This window comes from Lepus europaeus, chromosome 18, assembly GCF_033115175.1.
Source record: "Lepus europaeus isolate LE1 chromosome 18, mLepTim1.pri, whole genome shotgun sequence".
Taxonomy (NCBI): Eukaryota; Metazoa; Chordata; class Mammalia; order Lagomorpha; family Leporidae; genus Lepus; species Lepus europaeus.
In genome coordinates, this window is record NC_084844.1 from 38181174 (window position 1) to 38198528 (window position 17355).

A 17355-nucleotide genomic window follows, 5' to 3' on the forward strand; every position below is an offset into this window, starting at 1 on the left:
ACTTGGGAGTCGTGAGAGGCATGGAAAGGAGTTGATGCTGGAAACACCTGTCCTTGACTTTAACACCAGCTGGGCGAGGACCACAGACCGGAGCCCGCTGGCGCTGGGAGCATCAGACCCCACGGGGTGCCAGCTGAAGGACCCAGGCAGCTTCGCCGGTGCATCTAACCCACCGGCGAGAAGTCAGGTTCCTGAGACCCCTCCCTGGGTTTGATGAACTTGCTGGAGTGGCTCCCAGGACCCAGGGAAGCCCAGCGCTGGCTGATTACAAAGGCCATCTCCAAGGATACGGGTGAAGAGAGGCATGGGGTGAGGCAGGTGGGAAGGCGCACAGAACCTCTAGGGCTCAGCTATCAGGAAACTCTGCAAACCCTGCCCGTTGGGGGCTTAGGGAGACCTCACTTCACACACGGCTGAGGCATGGACACCCGCGCTCACCCAGTGCTAACAAGCAGAGTGGGGAACCCAGCAAGGATGTGGCCTGTGTGTGCAGCGTTCCTTCCCCAGGCAGGGGGCAGGACTCCTTCTCAAAAGCCGTCTGATCAGCTACTGTCAGACAAGACAGGTCAGGGGGCCTCCTTAGGGCTGGCTCGGGACAGAGAGGTGGGGAGAGAGCAGTGCCTGAGCCCTGCCTTGGAGAGGAGAAGGTCTAGTTTCTATGGCCAGCTGTACAGAGGGAGCTCCGAGCTAGGAACCCCATGGGTGAGAGCCAGAAAGCATGCATCACAGTATCGCAGGTTTGAATCGACATCCCTGGCTTTGGAGAAGAAGCACAAAGGCCGTTGCACCTGCTGCCGTGCACCGTGGCTGCGCCGGGAGCTGGGAGCTGCTCACCGCCTGTGTTTGCTCCCATTTCTTCCCCTGCAGCCCTTGGTGCGGTGCAGCCTGCAGAACAGTGCGTCAGCTCATCGGTGCTCCTGCAGAAAGGGTTTTGCTGTTTGGAAAAGGCTGTGCGAGCCGCGGTTTCAGCTGATTGTTCTTTTCCTGCTTCCTCCGAGCTTGCCTGCTTTCAAGCTGTTGAATCCCCAATGTGCTATTCCGCACCTGCCAGCCTCAGCCGTGCGATACAGATACATCGGCCAAGGGTGCAGCTGGACGTCTGCGGGCTCAGGACTCAGGCCAGAGCCCCTGCCGGGAAGCGGTGCTCTGTGCCCCTGTCCTGTGCTAGGCCTTGAGGGTCCTGGGAGGGGCCTCAGACTCTACTCAAATGCTGAGTGTGTGAAGCCAGGGGCTGAATATTAGATCGAGATCAGAGCTTGGGTAGAGAATCAAAGGCTGGGTGCAATGGTCTCAAAGGCTGGGCCACACTGGAAACCAAACTGGGTCCAAAAGCCAAGCAACGGCCGGCGCCGTGGCTCAACAGGCTAATCCTCTGCCTTGCAGCGCCGGCACACCGGGTTCTAGTCCCGGTCGGGGCACCGATCCTGTCCCGGTTGCCCCTCTTCCAGGCCAGCTCTCTGCTGTGGCCAGGGAGTGCAGTGGAGGATGGCCCAAGTGGTTGGGCCCTGCACCCCATGGGAGACCAGGAGAAGCACCTGGCTCCTGCCATCGGAACAGCGCGGTGCGCCGGCCGCAGTGCTACCACGGCGGCCATTGGAGGGTGAACCAACGGCAAAAAGGAAGACCTTGCCGGCGCCGCGGCTCAATAGGCTAATCCTCCGCCTTGCAGCGCCGGCACACCGGGTTCTAGTCCCGGTCGGGGCACCGATCCTGTCCCGGTTGCCCCTCTTCCAGGCCAGCTCTCTGCTGTGGCTAGGGAGTGCAGTGGAGGATGGCCCAAGTGCTTGGGCCCTGCACCCCATGGGAGACCAGGAGAAGCACCTGGCTCCCGCCATCGGATCAGCGCGGTGCGCCGGCCGCAGCGCGCTACCGCGGCGGCCATTGGAGGGTGAACCAACGGCAAAAAGGAAGACCTTCCTCTCTGTCTCTCTCTCACTGTCCACTCTGCCTGTCAAAAAAAAAAAAAAAAAAAAAAAAGGAAGACCTTTCTCCCTGTCTCTCTCTCACTGTCCACTCTGCCTGTCAAAAAAAAAAAAAACAAACAAACAAAAACAAAACAAAAACAAAAACAAAAACAAAAGCCAAGCAACGAGGAACCCCAGGCGCCGAGAACAGGCAGAGGCAGGCAGGCGGGACGACTTCCGGCCTCCTGGATCACCTCGTCACACACTCAACAGGATCCATCGCTCGTGCCTGGGCCAGGAGGAGGGAGAGGGAGGAGGAACACTGCACTTGCGGCTGCCCAAGACGCTCTCCTTAGCACCACAGTAATTGCTCCTCGTGTCCCCAAGAAAAGACCCTCTGGCCTCCTATCCCCCTGACTGTATGCTGCTGGGGCTCCACTCCTCAGCAGATCCGTGCCTGCGACACGCGCCTCGTCCTAACTCCAGGGGTGCAGAGACGGGCCGGAGCACACGACGGCGGAGCACACAAAGCATTGCCAGGCCGCCGTTCAGCACAGAGCTGTGTCCGTGAGCCACCTGGACACACACTCCCTGCCTCCTGGCCTCACCGTTCTCGCGGGGGGACAGACAATACACCAGGGAGATGAGGGACACATGGGTCAGCCATCGGCAGTAAGGACAGACAAGCGGGGCTGGCACTTCAGCGGCGGCGCCCAGGGATTCCTCCCGTCGTCCTTGGAGCAGAGAGAGGGATTCGACATTTGTCCCACACTCGCGTGCTTCTCCTCCCTGACTTCCAGCCGAGGAGTGAGGTGCCCAGAAGGCCGGGCCTTTTTCCCAGCTACAAAACAGTTCTGACACGGCCGAGCCCCTGCTCTCTCCACAAGCCCACGCTCTCCTAATCACACAGCGGCCCTGTGAGCCCTGGGGACCTGCAGAGCTGAAGCTGGAGTTAAGGTCACCCACCGCCTATTCCAGCTCCGTTTCCACGGGAATGTACCGGCCGGGAGTAGTGGCTGCGGGCTCCGCTCTCTGCCCTCTTTCGGGAACCGACAAGGACCTCTCTGCACGTGAAATGGCAGCCGCCGACCTGCGCATGGGGCCGGGGGCTAACTCAGTCCCAGGCTGGAGCAGCATCACTCTCTCACACAACTGAGAGGGGACTGGGCACTGTCACCTGTGCCAGACCAGCAATATGGGCTGTGCTCGGGAGCCCCCATATGGGTATGCGGCACCTCAGGTCCCCTTCCAGACCCCCTGGGCCAGAGTCGGCATTGTCCCTGGGTGGCTCTGTGCACATACAAGTGTGAGAAGCCCTGTGCTGATGCCTCGTCCCACGGGGGACTGCTGGGCATCACCACCATGCAGAGGGGCGCAGAGGGATCCATGCCAGTTAGAACTGTGGGGCTGGGGCACGCGGGCGGGCGGGTGGGGGGGCACCTGCAGGTGCTTAGCTCCGCCCTCTGCAGCAGCGGCAGCTCACTGTGGGTGACTGGAGGGGAGGGCCGCGGGGTGGCTGCGCTCCTGATCCACTTTCACAGCCGCACTGAGGGCAGGAGAGATGTCCTTTGTCACCTCCTGAGACCCGAGAAGGAATCCACGGGAATAAACAGAGCCTGCGAGTCTCCCAGTTCTGATACAGGGAGGCATCGGCAAGAGATCGCCCAGTGCAGTCACTGTTGATCGAGCCCCTAGGTGCTGGCCCTTGTGGTGGGTACTGGGGGTATGGAGTAAATCCCTGGTGTGTACTGGGAAAGGCCGTTACTCTTGCATGAGAAGGTGTGCTGGGGGTGACATGGGGGGACAGACTGGCGGTGACGGAGCTGTCTCATGCTCAGGTGTCACTTGAGCTGCAAGGGGGCAGGACAACTAAGGAAGGCTTCCTGGAGGAGGTGGCTCCTGAGCTGTCAAGTAGGCTAGAAAACACTCTGCTCCCTCCATACACGCACACTCACATGCATGTCCACTCACATTTGCGTGCAAGCGCGTACCCTGGGGAAACGGACAGAAGACACTCCTGGGCACAGCCAGCTGCTCATGGCTGGTGATCAAGATCCAGAGAAAGCTAAAGGCTTAACTCCCACCCAGGCCTTTGCAATCTGCTTCCCAGAGTTCAGAATCGCGTCCTCAGGCGCCAGGGGGCGCCCCACGGGCACGCTCAGTGAATCTGCCCTGAGGACCACTTCCAGGGGGAACAGACACCACCCTCGCTGGTCCCGACGTTTATCACTCAGCCACGTCTGTGATGCCAGGATCAAAGGCCCGCAAGCGCCTCTCGGGAGTCCTGGGCCTGACCTGGGGAGGCAGTGGGCGCCTGGCAGGTAGGATGGGTTCACAAAGGCCCCGGAGCAAGAACCAGACAGGGTACCTGAGAGGAGGTAGTCCTGAACCTCTTCCTAAGTCTGCGCTCCTGTGATCACCCCAGTGCCAGCGGCATGAAACGCACACCTGCTCGCCACGCGGCCCATCCCGTGCCTCTAACAGTCCTCCCTTGCCTCTCCCGCGCTCCGCCCACTGAGACAGCCCTGGGTGCTAAGACATGTTCTCCGTGCACGGGACATGTGGTTGGAAGCTCACTTCACTCGTCTCCGTGTCTCTCCCAGGGCCGTTAGCATAACTGTGCTCCAATCATCCAATGAACGGAAATCGACTTTCTGGGCACTGCTCTCCTTCCACTGCCTCCGAGGCAGAAGACGCCAGAGCTGGCCAGACTTGGCCTGGGCCACGGCCTCTCCTGCTGGGCTGCCCGACATAGAGCTTGCGGGGTGGGCCTCGGAGCACAGCCTGAGCCCGCAGCAGGGGTGCCCACCTGGGGGTGCACTTGCCCCTCACCCCGGGGACCCATGGCCGAGTTTGGAGATTATTCTAGGCATCACGGCCAGGTGGAGAGGTCACTACCGGCAGATGGCCATCACACAGAGGGTGAGTCACCCTCACAAGGTGTCATCTGGGCTCCATGTCCCAGTGCTGAGGATGAGAAGCCCCGAGCTAGAGGGAGGCGCCCCGCTCTGAGTGGCTTGTCTGCTCCACCTGCCTCCACACAGCCCGCCCCTGCGCGCTGTCACCCGAGGCCTGGTGCCACCTCCCTCGAGTCTCTGTTCGAGTCCCCTCCCTGAGAGCCCAGCTCCCAATCTTCCTCGCTGCGTTTGTCCACCGCGCTGCCCACGTGGCGCCCTGACCGCTCACTGCGCTGCTTCCTCCTGCCCCCCGGTGAGAGGGCCACAGGGCAGGGATGGGCTTGTCCTGTTCACTGGCATTTTTCATTGCCAAGTACTCAAAGAATACTTACTGGATCAGTGACTAAGCCAAGAAGCTGCCCCAGTAGCTCCTCTTACCTTCATTTTCTGCCAAACTGATGAAGCCACCATTTAGCCGACTCCCAAGGGTCAGAATCCCAGCTCGATCACTCGCTCGCTCTCTCAGCTTTGCTGAGATACAACTCACATACAATTCATCCACTGAACGTCTACAGTTCAGGGGTGAGCATCTGGCATGGCAGTTAGGTCACCCTTTGGGACACTGGCATCCCAGATCAGAGTGTGCCTGGTTCGAATCTTTACTGCTCCACTTCTGCTCCCGGCTTCCTGCTAACGCACACCCTGGGAGGCAGCCAATGACAGCTCAAGGACCCGGGTCCTTGGTACCCATATGGGAGACCCGGATGGAGTTCTGGAAGCCTGGCTTTGGCCTGGCCCAGCCCTGGCTGTTGTAGGCATTTAGGGAGTGAACCAGTTGGATGGAAAATCTCTCTCCATCTGTCTCTCTGATTTTCCAATAAAATGAAAATAAATAAAAAGTAGAGTATACAATTCCATGGCTGTTGGTGTAGTCACACAATTACATAATCACCACAATTTTGGAGTATTTTCATCACCCCAAGAAAGAAACCCTCCACCCCACCCCAGCCATCTCCCCATCCCCGGCAACCTCCAGCGCACTCTGAGCCTATACTTTACCTACCCTGGCCGTTCCATGGACACGGAACTTACCGTGTTGGTGACTGACGGACTTAACGTGAGGTTTTCAAGCTCACCCATGTTGCCTGTATTAGAATTCACTTAATTTTAGAGCCAGACACCACTCCACTGACCAGACAGGCAACTTTTGGGTTGTTTCTAGCCTTCGCTGTTCTGAAAGACGCGGCTATGAGCATCCATGGGCGTGTTTCTGCGTGAACACATGTTCACCTGTCGCGGACACGTGCCTGGGCCATGTGGAACTCAGAGAGGGACCCCCAGGTTCACAGGAAGCACATTTTATGAAAGGATCATGATGGACTGCACCCGAACCAACGTGCCTTTGACTCCGATTTGTCGGCGGTAGGGGGGGGGGGGTGGCCGGGGGGGGGTCTCTGACGCACCCTGTGGCGCCGACTGCCAGGCTGCTTCCTCTCGCTGCCTCCCTGGCTCCACCTCCGGCAAGGCCCGGGCTGTGCTTCCCTTCTTGAATCCACGCAGGCCTCCAGACCCAAGGACACTGCCTCTGCAGGGCTCCCCTGCAGCGGGTCACCTCGCCCACACAGGAGTCACAGAGGAGTCCCCACCTCCAGTGCCCAGCCTGTACCCCAGCCCAGGGGAACCTGGGCAAGGGGCTGTTCTAAGCTCTCCAGGTGGCCCCACTGCACAGCAGGTGTGATGCCCCTGAGCCCCCAGCCTCTAGTTGCACCTGCGCCTGCACCTGCCACCAAGTGCTTTCTCTAAAGCGCTTCCAAGTGTGGAGCCTGCACTCTTCTCACCACTCCTCCACGGCCCTCTGGGGCCTCCACAGTAAAACCCAAGCTCCCAGGATGCACGTGGGCTTCTGGGACCTCTGTCCACTGGGGTCTTCCCCTCCCTGCCTCAAGTCGCACAGGCCAGCCACAGTGAGCCACATACCCCATCCACGCTCCTGGGTGTGCCTTCTGGTCCACACCTCCATTCCCTCTTCCTGAAGTGCCTTTTCCTAACTTTTCATCCTCCTCCAGGAAGTCTTCCCTGACTGCTCTGTGTGGGCTGGGTGGGACCCTCCTCCATAGCCCTGAGCCAGCATTCTCTTGACCCTCCTCAGCAAGCAGGCTCGCTGGCCTCTAGTCTGGGGCTCCCTGTGGCCAGGGCTGCTGTGTTATTCACCTCTGGATTCCCAGCCCATAGCTGCCGGATGCCTAGGGAAGAGGGGGAAGAATGAAGGCGTGAAGCTGTGCAGGTGCGGGGGTGAACAGATGCCCTGGCCTGCGGGGGGATGGGGAGCAGGGACCAGGCGGCGACCCATGGCCCAGCCGCACTCATCTGATCCCGGCAATCACCCCGGCCAGGCAGCAGGCCCTGCTCGCCGCCCGGGACGTGGACCTGCGAGGGCCTCAGCCTCACGCGTTTGCCTGCTGTAGCTGCGGGCCCAGGTGCCAGCAGGTGTTGGCAGTAAAGTGAGGGCAGGGTGGGCCGGTGCTTCTTAAAGCTGAAGGCAAAGTGTCCCAGCCCAGGGACAAATCAAATAAACTCCCGTTCAAAGGGCCCGAGTGGAGTGGAACGTCCCTTGTCCCTTCTCTGGCCATAAATCTCCAGGCTCGGGGAGGTAATTGCCCTTGTCTTGGAAAAGCTATAAAGAGCGCGGCCTATAAACCAGCCAGGAGGCGGGCGTGTGTGTGCCAAGGACGCCCTGTCTTGTGCCCACCCGGCCTGCTTCTCCCATCCCCCAGTGAGGGCTGAGCTGTCCCCCGCCGGGCTGCTGCAGGCCACAGGCCTCAGCTGTTCTCACGGTGCCCCGTGCAGAACCCACCCTTACCTCCTGGGCGGAGGGGAGCACTGGGAAGGGAGTGCCTGCTGCTCCTCTCTCAGCCTCTGGGCTTCTTCAGAGGTGAAGGGGCAGGGTGGGGGACCCCAGAGGCTGCTTGAGGCTCTAATGAAACAGCTCGCTCTCCCTGGCAGCGAAGCCACGGCGGGCTGTCTCATGTCCTGGCTTAGCAGGAAAACTGTTTGGGATGAGCGGCGTCAACTACGGCACAAAAATACCAAACGCGAAAGCAACCGCTGTCTCCCGGGAGCTCCTCTGGGTGCAGCTCCTGCACCCGTGGGGGCAGAGGCTTGCAGGGAGCAGCCCCTGAGCAAAGTGGCTCCAAGGCTTGAATTCAGTTCCTGCCCATCCCTGAGGCCGTGTGCGGGAGGGCGGTCCGCTTTCCCTCTGTAGGTCTCAGCTGTGGTCTGTAAAATGGGGATATGTAGTGGTCTCTCTGGCCCTGGGCCAGGTGGGAGACGGACAGGGAGCTGGGAACACAGGGAGTCCTCACCCCGGTGCGCAGTAGGACGGGGCCGACGCCCACACCGACGGCTAGCCTGTGTTCCTGTGGATCAGCGCCCTGCTCTCAGCCAGGGCCTAGCACCAACCCTCTCTGTCCCTGTTGCCCAGGTGCTCGGGGAGGCTTCCTGGTGGCGCCTGGAATGTGTGGAGGAGACCAGGCCAGGCTGGGAACACAGAGCCTGTGCCACTGAGCCAGGCCCGTGCTGGGGCGGGGTGGGGGCTGGCCCAGGGCAGAGGTGGGGAGGGGCAGCCGGGAGGGGTTGGGGGGACATGCAAAGGGGCTGGCAAGCCTTGGAGGAGCCAGGAAAGAGTCCTAAGGGGGCCAGCAGCAAGTAGGGGCTGGTGGAGAGGGTGAAGGAGGTGAGCGGGGAGACCCCACTCCTGCCAGGGGCCACAGTGCGGAGGGCCTGGGCCTGGGGCTCGGCCATCAGAGGGAACTGATGGGCCGTGGGGCCAAGGACCATCAAAGCCAGATGGAAAGGCCGTCCCGTGCGCAGCCCCTGGGGCCCAGGCTCACTCCAGGGGGGCCTAGGGACCACTGTCCATGCGAGCTGGGGGTCGGGAGGTAGAGATCCCTGCCAGGCCCTCCTCCCGGCCCACCCTCCTCCGAATCAGGGCCAGGGGCCAGGCCAAAGAAGCAAGTTCTTCAGCCTTCTAGAAAAAGAATCCTTTACAGACACTTGTTAAATGGAAGAAGCCTCTTTTCTTTCTGTTATAAGCTCTGTTTGCTTCCGGCAATATCTTTCACACGTCAGGTTCACGGAGACTTGAGCAGCCCACCCCGTGCTGTCTGCAGACAGCAACCATGAGTATAAAACCTGCTGGCCTGTGTGCACACTGCACCCGGGGCTGGCATGCAGGGGGAGGAGGGAGTCTGTGTGCACACTGCTCCCGGGGCTGGCACGCAGGGGAAGGAGCGAGTCTGTGTGCACACTGCTCCCAGGGCCAGCACATGGGGAAGGAGCGAGTCTGTGTGCACACTGCTCCCAGGGCCAGCACATGGGGAACCAGGGAGTCTGCATGCACACTGCTCCCGGGGCTGGCACTCAGGGGAAGGAGCAAGTCTGTGTGCACACTGCTCCCAGGGCCAGCACATGGGGAAGGAGCGAGTCTGTGTGCACACTGCTCCCGGGGCCAGCACATGGGGAACCAGGGAGTCTGCATGCACACTGCTCCCAGGGCCAGCACATGGGGAAGGAACGAGTCTGTGTGCACACTGCTCCCGGGGCTGGCACTCAGGGGAAGGAGCGAGTCTGTGTGCACACTGCTCCTGGGGCTGGCACTCAGGGGAAGGAGCGAGTCTGTGTGCACACTGCTCCCGGGGCCACACAGACCGAGGCTGGACCCGGGGAACCAGGGAGTCTGCGTGGACACTGCCCCCGGGGCTGGCACGCAGGGGAAGGAGCGAGTCTGTGTGCACACTGCTCCCAGAACCGGCACGCAGGGGAAGGAGTGAGGCTGCCTTTGATACCGCGATTCGGCAGTTTGTCTTTAACAACCACAAAGGGTCCTGGGACGGTGCTGGGGTCTATGTGGCTATGAGTGAGCACTTAGTCAGCAGACCAGGAAGACACCAGGAGGCCAGCAATGGCAGTGCCAAGGTGAAGGGGCCAGCGAGACACACAGAGCCCCTGGTCGCGCCAAGCCTCAGCTTTCCCAGCTGTCAAATGGGACAATCCCTATTGTGGAGCACAGAGTGCCCCCAGCTGTGGCTGCCATGATCTAGTCCGGTCTTCACCGTGATGATGGGGTGGGGAGGGAGTTAGAAGCCATGGGTTTTGCAGGCAAATCTACATGTCTCAAGCTCTGGTTCTGTCGTTTCCTAGCTGTATGATCCTGGGCAAAGCACTCCACCCCTCTGAGCCTTTCTCCACCTGTAAAATGGCAACAACAGGGACAGGCACTGCATAGCAGCGAGGTCGGTATTGGGTACCCAGTTTGAATCCCAGCTCCTCTGCTTCCAACCCAGCTTCCTGCGAACGGGCATCCTCCCAGGCAGCAGGCGGTGGCCTACGCTTGGGTCCCTGCCGCCCCCTCGGGAGACCCAGACCGAGTTCCAGCTCTCGGCCCAGGCCTGGCCCTGCCCGACCTGTTCCAGGCACTTGTGGAGTGAACCAGCAGACAAAAGCTCTGTTTCAATCTCTCTCCTTCTCTTCCTCTACCTTTCAAATAAAATGATTTTTAAAAAAAAAAAATGGGAATAAGGAGGCATTTACAGCATTGGTGAGAAGGGGAAATGAAATGACATGGGTGGGGAGCCAAGAGCTCGGCTCAGGTCCTCAGCACCTGTTGGTGCTTAGCAGGGGGCGCTGCTTGCAAGGGTCACGGCTGGGTCCAGCCTCGGTCTGTGCGGCCTCGGGGGCTGGGCTCTCCCCAGCAGCGCCCTGTTAACCACCAGCCGCTTGCCAGGGGTGGATGGGCCCGAACGACTCCCAGGAGAGCTCCAGTCCCTTCTGAGCAGCCACTCCCACTCTCTCGCGGCCTCTGTATGCCAAGCACTCTGTACGCAAGGCGCCTAACGAACAGAAACAGCACCTGTGTCCCAACCTCCCAGGGCCGCTTCCCTCACCTCGGGTTGGGACAGGAGCTGGGGCTGTGCAGGGTTGCTGTGCTCCCAGTCTCCTGGAGCTTGGCTCGGCCACAAGGGGCTCCATTCTGCCCTTCTGGGAGCGCTGGCGACGCAGCACTGGGTGGCTGACACCCGGCTGCCCCTGGGGACGGGGCTCAGGCCTCCCACTGTTGTCCAAGGCCGCTTCGAGGCCGTGGCCCCAAAAGGCAGGGGCTCATCACTCGTCGGCTGACTTTGAAAATCTCACTCAGAGGAATGAGGACTTGGTCACGGCCAGCCCCACGCTTTATCCTGCCCCAGAAAACGGGCTGAAGGCTCATGTGTGAAAGCGTTATTTCCCGCCCGGTCTGGCCACCCAGCCGTCGCTGATCCAGGGTGTATTTTCAGCGGAGACGCACGCCCTGAATCCCGAATGCTGCTTCCCACCCAGAACATCATCATAAAAGTTCTGCAGAGCAGCTCCCAATCCAGGCTCCTCCAATTTTCCTCCGCTCTCTTTCCAGCCCTGAACCTAGTAGACATGACAACCAGAACATTCTAAGCCCTGCCAGCCAGACAGCAGCCGGGAGCGTGAGCCGGGCGGGCGGCAGTGCAGCTCGGGGCTGGGCCTGGAGGCTCCGGCAGCGGCAGGACCAGCGCTTGGACCACGCCATCTCTGTGGGGGTTCTTGCAGAGGCTGACCCTGGGGAAGCAGCCGCCGAGCTGGGAGGTGACCCCAGGAAACCCTGGCAGAGGGCAGCAATGAGACAGGGAAGGGAAAGCTGACGGTGAGCGGCGCCTTTTCAAGCCAGCACCGCCGTGGGCCACGGAGCGGAGCGTGATGCTAACTGGGACCCTCGCCTTGGACTCTGCCACCGGCTCCCCTCTCCACCTCACAGCCCTCGGGCTCCTGAGATGCTCTGCACTGGTGCCTCATCTAGTCCCTCCCCCAGCTCGCTGACTGGCGTCCTGGCTCCTCCCCCTCCAGGCACTGGGACCCCACAGCTGTCCCCTCAGGCTCCTGGCCCGCAGCCATCCACCTGTTCCAGACACTGCTCCACAGTTCACTCCTGAGCCAGGCTCATCTCCCACGTGAGGGCAGTGAGGACAACACAATGCAGCAGCGGGGAGGGTTCGAGGCTAAGAGACGCAAGAAGAGCGAGCTAACTGTTCGCCGAGGAAGCAGACACAAAGGCCCAGAATCAGCCCCAGGGACTCCCAGTGAGCGGAGGACCGGGTGGCAGGGTCACAGGAGGGCTGCGTGCCTGGGGAGCTCCTGTGACCTCCATTGGGTGTCCTAGGTGACAGCTGTGGTCAGTAAGAAGACCTGGTGCCGACTGCACAAAACACTTCCCCCTCTTCAACAGGAAGTGCGTGTTTGGAAGCCAGCACGCAGCTCTTAGCAGCAGTCGGCAGGCCGTCCTTTCCAGCCCTGTCTGGTTGGTCACCTGGCTACGGAGCTTTCTGTTGCAAAGTTAAAGTTGGGGACCACGATGACAAGAGCAGTGAGAGCAGGTGGCGGGGCAGAGATGGAGCGAGGAGGCATGGGAAAGCCGGGGGTGGGGGTTGCTCACCCAGTCAGTGGTGCCAGGATGGTTGGCCAAGGCCTTCGGAAGTCAGCACGCCCCATCTCCGAGAGACCCCCAGCCACAGGGGACTGGTTAGACCACCAGAGTCCCTGGTATTAAGGGAAGGCAGCAAAATATACCCCGCTCAACAGCAGGGTGGCCTCATTCCCCAGGGCGCACGGGGCCGCGTGCACACAGCCACGCGCGGCGTGGGAAGTCTGGTGCAACACACGGAAGCCTTCATGCGGCCCTGTCAGGGCGGCGAGGCAGCCGACGCGGCCGACTTTGCTTCCACGCTGTGGGAAAACAACTGCTTATGTATACGGTTAGTCTCCAGTGGCTGTAATAGCGGCAGGATTCAGACTCTTCGGGAACACAGCCGGGCGGAGCAGCGCCGCCACGCAAGCCCAGGCGACCCTGGAAGCCCCCTGTCCCCGCCGTCCCAGCTCGGCGGGCAGCGCTCGCTCAGGATCCGCTTCCACGTCCGCGGCCTGCCCCTGGCGGCCCCTGGCGCCCTGTTGGAGCTCGCCGGCTCGCAGGAGCACAGGTGGCGGCCGGCACGCTCTGCGTGTTTCCCGCAGGTGCTGGGGTTGGGGGCCGCAGGAGCCGGCAGCTGTCGCTCACTTGCTCATCGCCGAGCCGCGGGGCCCAGAGTGTGCCGTAATGACAATCACCGGGGCAGACTTCACAACGCCCCAGAAGAGCACGGGCACAGCCCAGGCCCCCGCACTCGGAATCTGTGGGCACAGGGCAGGACCTGCTCGGCAGGACGTGTTCACGTGCCTCCCCGGGGACTTCAGCCTCAGCCCACCTGAGAGCCGACCTTTCTAACGCCAGGCACCTGCTACCCGGCCTCAGAAACGGCGCCCGAGATCCAGGACCTTGCGTTCTCTGTCTCCCTCTGCTGGCCATTCCCCCACATTGCTATACTTTACCGGTACAATTTAGTTAACCAGGAACTGCTTCTTGGGCTTTGTTTACCAAAAGAATCAGAAAGAACCAAAACAAAAGTTGGCAATTTTAAGTAATAAGAGTACCTACATATTCTGTTCTTGACTGTGATAGGGTGAGTATAAGAGTTTAAAATGCTTTAGGATAGTACAACTAGGAATTTTTGCTGTTCTTGGCAACTAAAAAGCAGCTGATAAATGTTATTACCATTATAATTAAGTCTAACCACTCAAAAATATATTTAATTCTACCTTACCTGGCACACTGTTGGCTATGGGTGGCCAATGGTGAAAAGACACGGGCAGGCTTCCAAATGTTCATGGACAATTCAACTAATTCCCTTTTTCTGGGACCTTTGTGAAGCTCTCGTACCTTCCTGGTGCCTCCCCGTGTCACCCCAATCCCAGGAAACCACCGATTTCCTGAGTCCTGCAGTGTCGACCTTCCCACGACACGTCAGTGGAATCACACGGTACGCCCCCTCTGAGAGTCATCTGTCTCACTCCACGATTTCCTTCCTTCGGCTTGTCTTCAGTTTATCGTGCTCTTATTTTTCCTAGTTGGAGGGTGAAGTTGACTTGAGATTTCCCACGTTCCTAAATAAGCATCAGCTGCTCTAAATCTCCATCTAGGCCTTGCTTTACCCGCAACTATACATTTTGGTATCTTCATTTTTGTTCAGTTTAAAATATTTTCAGCGCTGGTGCTGTGGTGTAGCAGATAAAGCTGCTGTCTGCAGCACTGGCATCCCATACGGGAGCCACTTCGAATTCCAGCCGCTCCACTTCTGATCCAGCTCCCTGCTAATGCGTCTGGGAAAGCAGTAGAAGTGGCCCAAGTGCTTGGGCCCCCACACCGATGTGGGAGACCTGGAGGAAGCTCCTGGCTTTGGCTGGCCCAGCCCTGGCTATTGTGGCCATCTGGGGAGTGAACCAGTGGATGGAAGCTCTCTCTCTCCCTCCCGAACTCTGCCTTTCAAATAAGTTAATTACAAATATCTTCAAATTTCTCATGTTTTCATTTCTTTTGAAATTTCTTTGACCCATCGATCACCGAGAAGTACGTTAATTTCCATGTATTTAGCGAATTTCCGGTTATGAGTCTCCGGTTTAACTCCACTGGGACCAGAGACCACCCTTTCTGTGGCCTCAGCTCCTCTGCATTTGCTGCAGTTGTGACCCAGCATCTACGCGTCTGTTCTCCCGATCACGGGGAGCGGACACGCGGGGCTCCAGCTCTGGCTGCTGACTCGGCCCCTCTCGGTCCGGTCCTGGCGGGCTCTGCTCCCTGTGTTTTGAAGCCCTGCTGCTGGGGACGGGTATTCACAGGCGCCCTGTGTGCTTTGCAAATCGCCTCTGTTATCACTGCGGAGGGTCCCTGTCTAGCCCTGGCAAGTTTCTTTGCCGTGAAGTCTCTTGTCTGATAGTACTACAGCCACTGCAGCTTTCCTGGCGTTAGCACCTGCAGGGTTCCACCTGCTCCGTCGTCCCAGCAGGACACCTGCTCCCCGGGAACTAGGGAAGTGGGTAGGCGCTGACAGGCTGCTTCTCCTGGTTGCGCTCAGGAAAGGTTAAGCCGACGCGCGCTGCCTCACAGCCCTGCCGGTCACCTACGCAGAGGACCCCTCCTCCGGAATGTTCCTTTCATAGCAAAAGCAAGCTCAGAACGCGGCGTTCTGAATCGGGCTCCTGAGTTAGCCTGGCTGTGGCTTCTGAGGGCCCCAGCCCAGGGCTGTGCTGCCCCCTGCTGTTCGGCCACGGTGCTTCTGTGTGTGAGAAGCAGCGGCCCATCCGGAGGAACGCCTGGAGCCATTCCTACTGCAACTTGTCCAAGTGCCCAAACCCTGGCTCCTTGCCTTTAGACGAACACCAACATTTCTTCTGGGGCCAGGAGACCCTTCTAGAAGCTGGAGGCTGAAACAGAAATGAGTGAGATCTTTTTCTAGCAAGGGCTAAGAGCGGATCATCCAGTGAAGCCAGTAGAGGCCATTTCACCAACATTAACAGAAACCTAGCAGGGAAAGCTCGAAGCACCAGAGCTCAAAGGACTGTGGCTCCTATGAAAATCCAAGTTCAGCAGCTGCAACCAAGAATGTGGTCAAGAGACGGCGGCTCTGAGATTCGAGAGGAGTCAGGGACCTACCTGTCAGGCCAGGCCAGGTCCAGCTGGCCGCCTGGGCCCTCTCCCAAGTCCCGTTCAGAATCACCTCCGAGAGCAGGTGCACAGCATGGCCTGCGTGTGTGTTTCCGTGGCGCCGCAGGCCCTCTGGAGACTGGGATTCCACTGTGGGACCCGAGGATACGGCTCCTCTGAGCACTCTTCCCCAGTCGCTGCGCAGCGACCGACAACGGAGGACGAGGAGCAACTTAGGGGCAAAGGAGAAAAGCTGGCGACACACAGTTGAACACCCTTAAATACGTGTTTTACACCAAAAATTCATCACCCCAATATTCTCTGCGTCTTCTCGTTCACTCCGCAAGTGTAAGTGTGAATATTTTAATTCCTTCTTTATATCCCTAAATTCCCAACTGAATTCAATCTCAAACAGTCAGTGATCAAGAGACAAAGGTGAATTTTAAATGTAAATGATTCAGTGAGGAATTACTTTCATAATTACCTGGTGTTGTCAAAACGTAACTTAAAAACCTCTTTCTTTGTAACCATCCAATTTAGACAAAGACTCCTTCTTTCAAGGCACAAAGTTAAAAGGTGGCAGACCAGCCATGAACCTGGTGTATGGGACCGCGCCTTGCTCAAGGGCTCTAGAAAATGTCGGTGGAAGCGGAGGCTGTGCCCAGGACTTGTGGGGGGGCGTGGCGGGGGCCTCACGCCAGCCCCTGGGGAGCGCAGGGCAGCAGCCGCTCACCAGCAAAGAGCAATGGGTCAGTATCTCAGTGGCTGGGGCAGCTGCGCCCGCGCACACGGGCTGACCATCCGCTCCACACGCAGCTTCCTGTGAGCGCAGCTGAACTCAACACACAAGATGTGGAACATTTTCGCATTAGTTTATTATAAAAGAAAAACAAGTCCTGAAGACATAAGAAACAACACTCTAATTCCTAAGTCCTCTTTTTTTTTTTTCTGAGACTAAGCAGCCCCGACAAGCTCCCAGCCTACTAGGCTCCCAGCCCATCCCGACGCCTCGGCTGCTGCCGGCCCCACACGGAGGTCCTGACGGCCCCGACTGTGGTCAATGTGTTCTCTGGAGTGGATGAGCCCTCTGCAAAAAATTTAAATAGGTTCCAGCTCCTTCTAAATAAACAGGATGGGGACTGTTTCTGCCCCTAAGATCAAATCCCACAAATCTGCACTCAAGCTTGGGTCTTCGATCACCACACTGATGTCAGGAAAACTCGGGGGGCTATTCACTGCTGTGCTGACTCGAGGAGGGCCTCGTGGCATCCGGCTGCGTCCAGATAAATGCTCAGGGTATCTTCTAAGAAGCCCGCGACCGCTCTTGTGGCTGTGTCTCCGGCCGCAGCCTGGACGCGGCCTATGTGCTGCAGGGCCGTTCTGATCATCTCGCCTCTTTCCTGCGGGCTGTGGGCCGCCCCGGGGTCCTCTCCCTGTGCACCCGATCTTAGAAACCGGAGGACGTAGGATTGGATCATATCTCCGTTCAGTTCCAGGGTGTCCCTGATGCGGGGCAGGTCCGAGGCCCTGGCCAAGCTCAAGAGGTGGATGAGCGCCTGGCAGATTTGGGTCCGTAGGCTGGCACAGTACTTGAACTCCAGGAAGTCTGTGGTGTCCTCGCTCCTCTGTAAGGCAGTGACCAGCGCGCCCCAGATGCGGGCGTACTGCTCCTCGGACCCGTAGCGCTCTCTCTTGCTCGGGGTGGAGAGGGCGGCGGCTGACCTGATGCGCACTTTGAAGTTCTTGCATGACGTCACCACTGATGTCAGCGCGTTGTAGGCTTGAGAGGTCCATGGGGCGGTGCCTAGGAACAATCCACAGTGGTGAACACAGAGGAAGGCTCAGAGAGGGGCGAGGGGGGCAGGGGAGGCCTCGCTAGCGCCCATGGCAGCCGTCTTGAGTGTAACTTCACTCACAACAATCCTGTCAGCTCAGGCCGCCGAGTGACGGCTCCTAGGTTAAGTGGCTGAGGAGCAACCTC

At 59.3% G+C, this 17355-nt stretch overlaps 1 protein-coding gene across 2 annotated transcripts in view; it reads right to left on the reverse strand.

The window, feature by feature from the left end:
• Window positions 1-16231: 16231 nt before the first annotated feature.
• Window positions 16232-17355, reverse strand: part of HEATR6 (HEAT repeat containing 6) — a 36951-nt gene continuing 35827 nt past the window's right edge. For both annotated transcript variants that reach the window (XM_062175316.1, XM_062175315.1), the window contains one exon: window positions 16232-17178. In XM_062175316.1, the coding sequence (XP_062031300.1) occupies window positions 16607-17178 (572 nt within the window). In that variant the 3' untranslated portion in view covers window positions 16232-16606. The remainder of the gene's footprint in view (window positions 17179-17355) is intronic.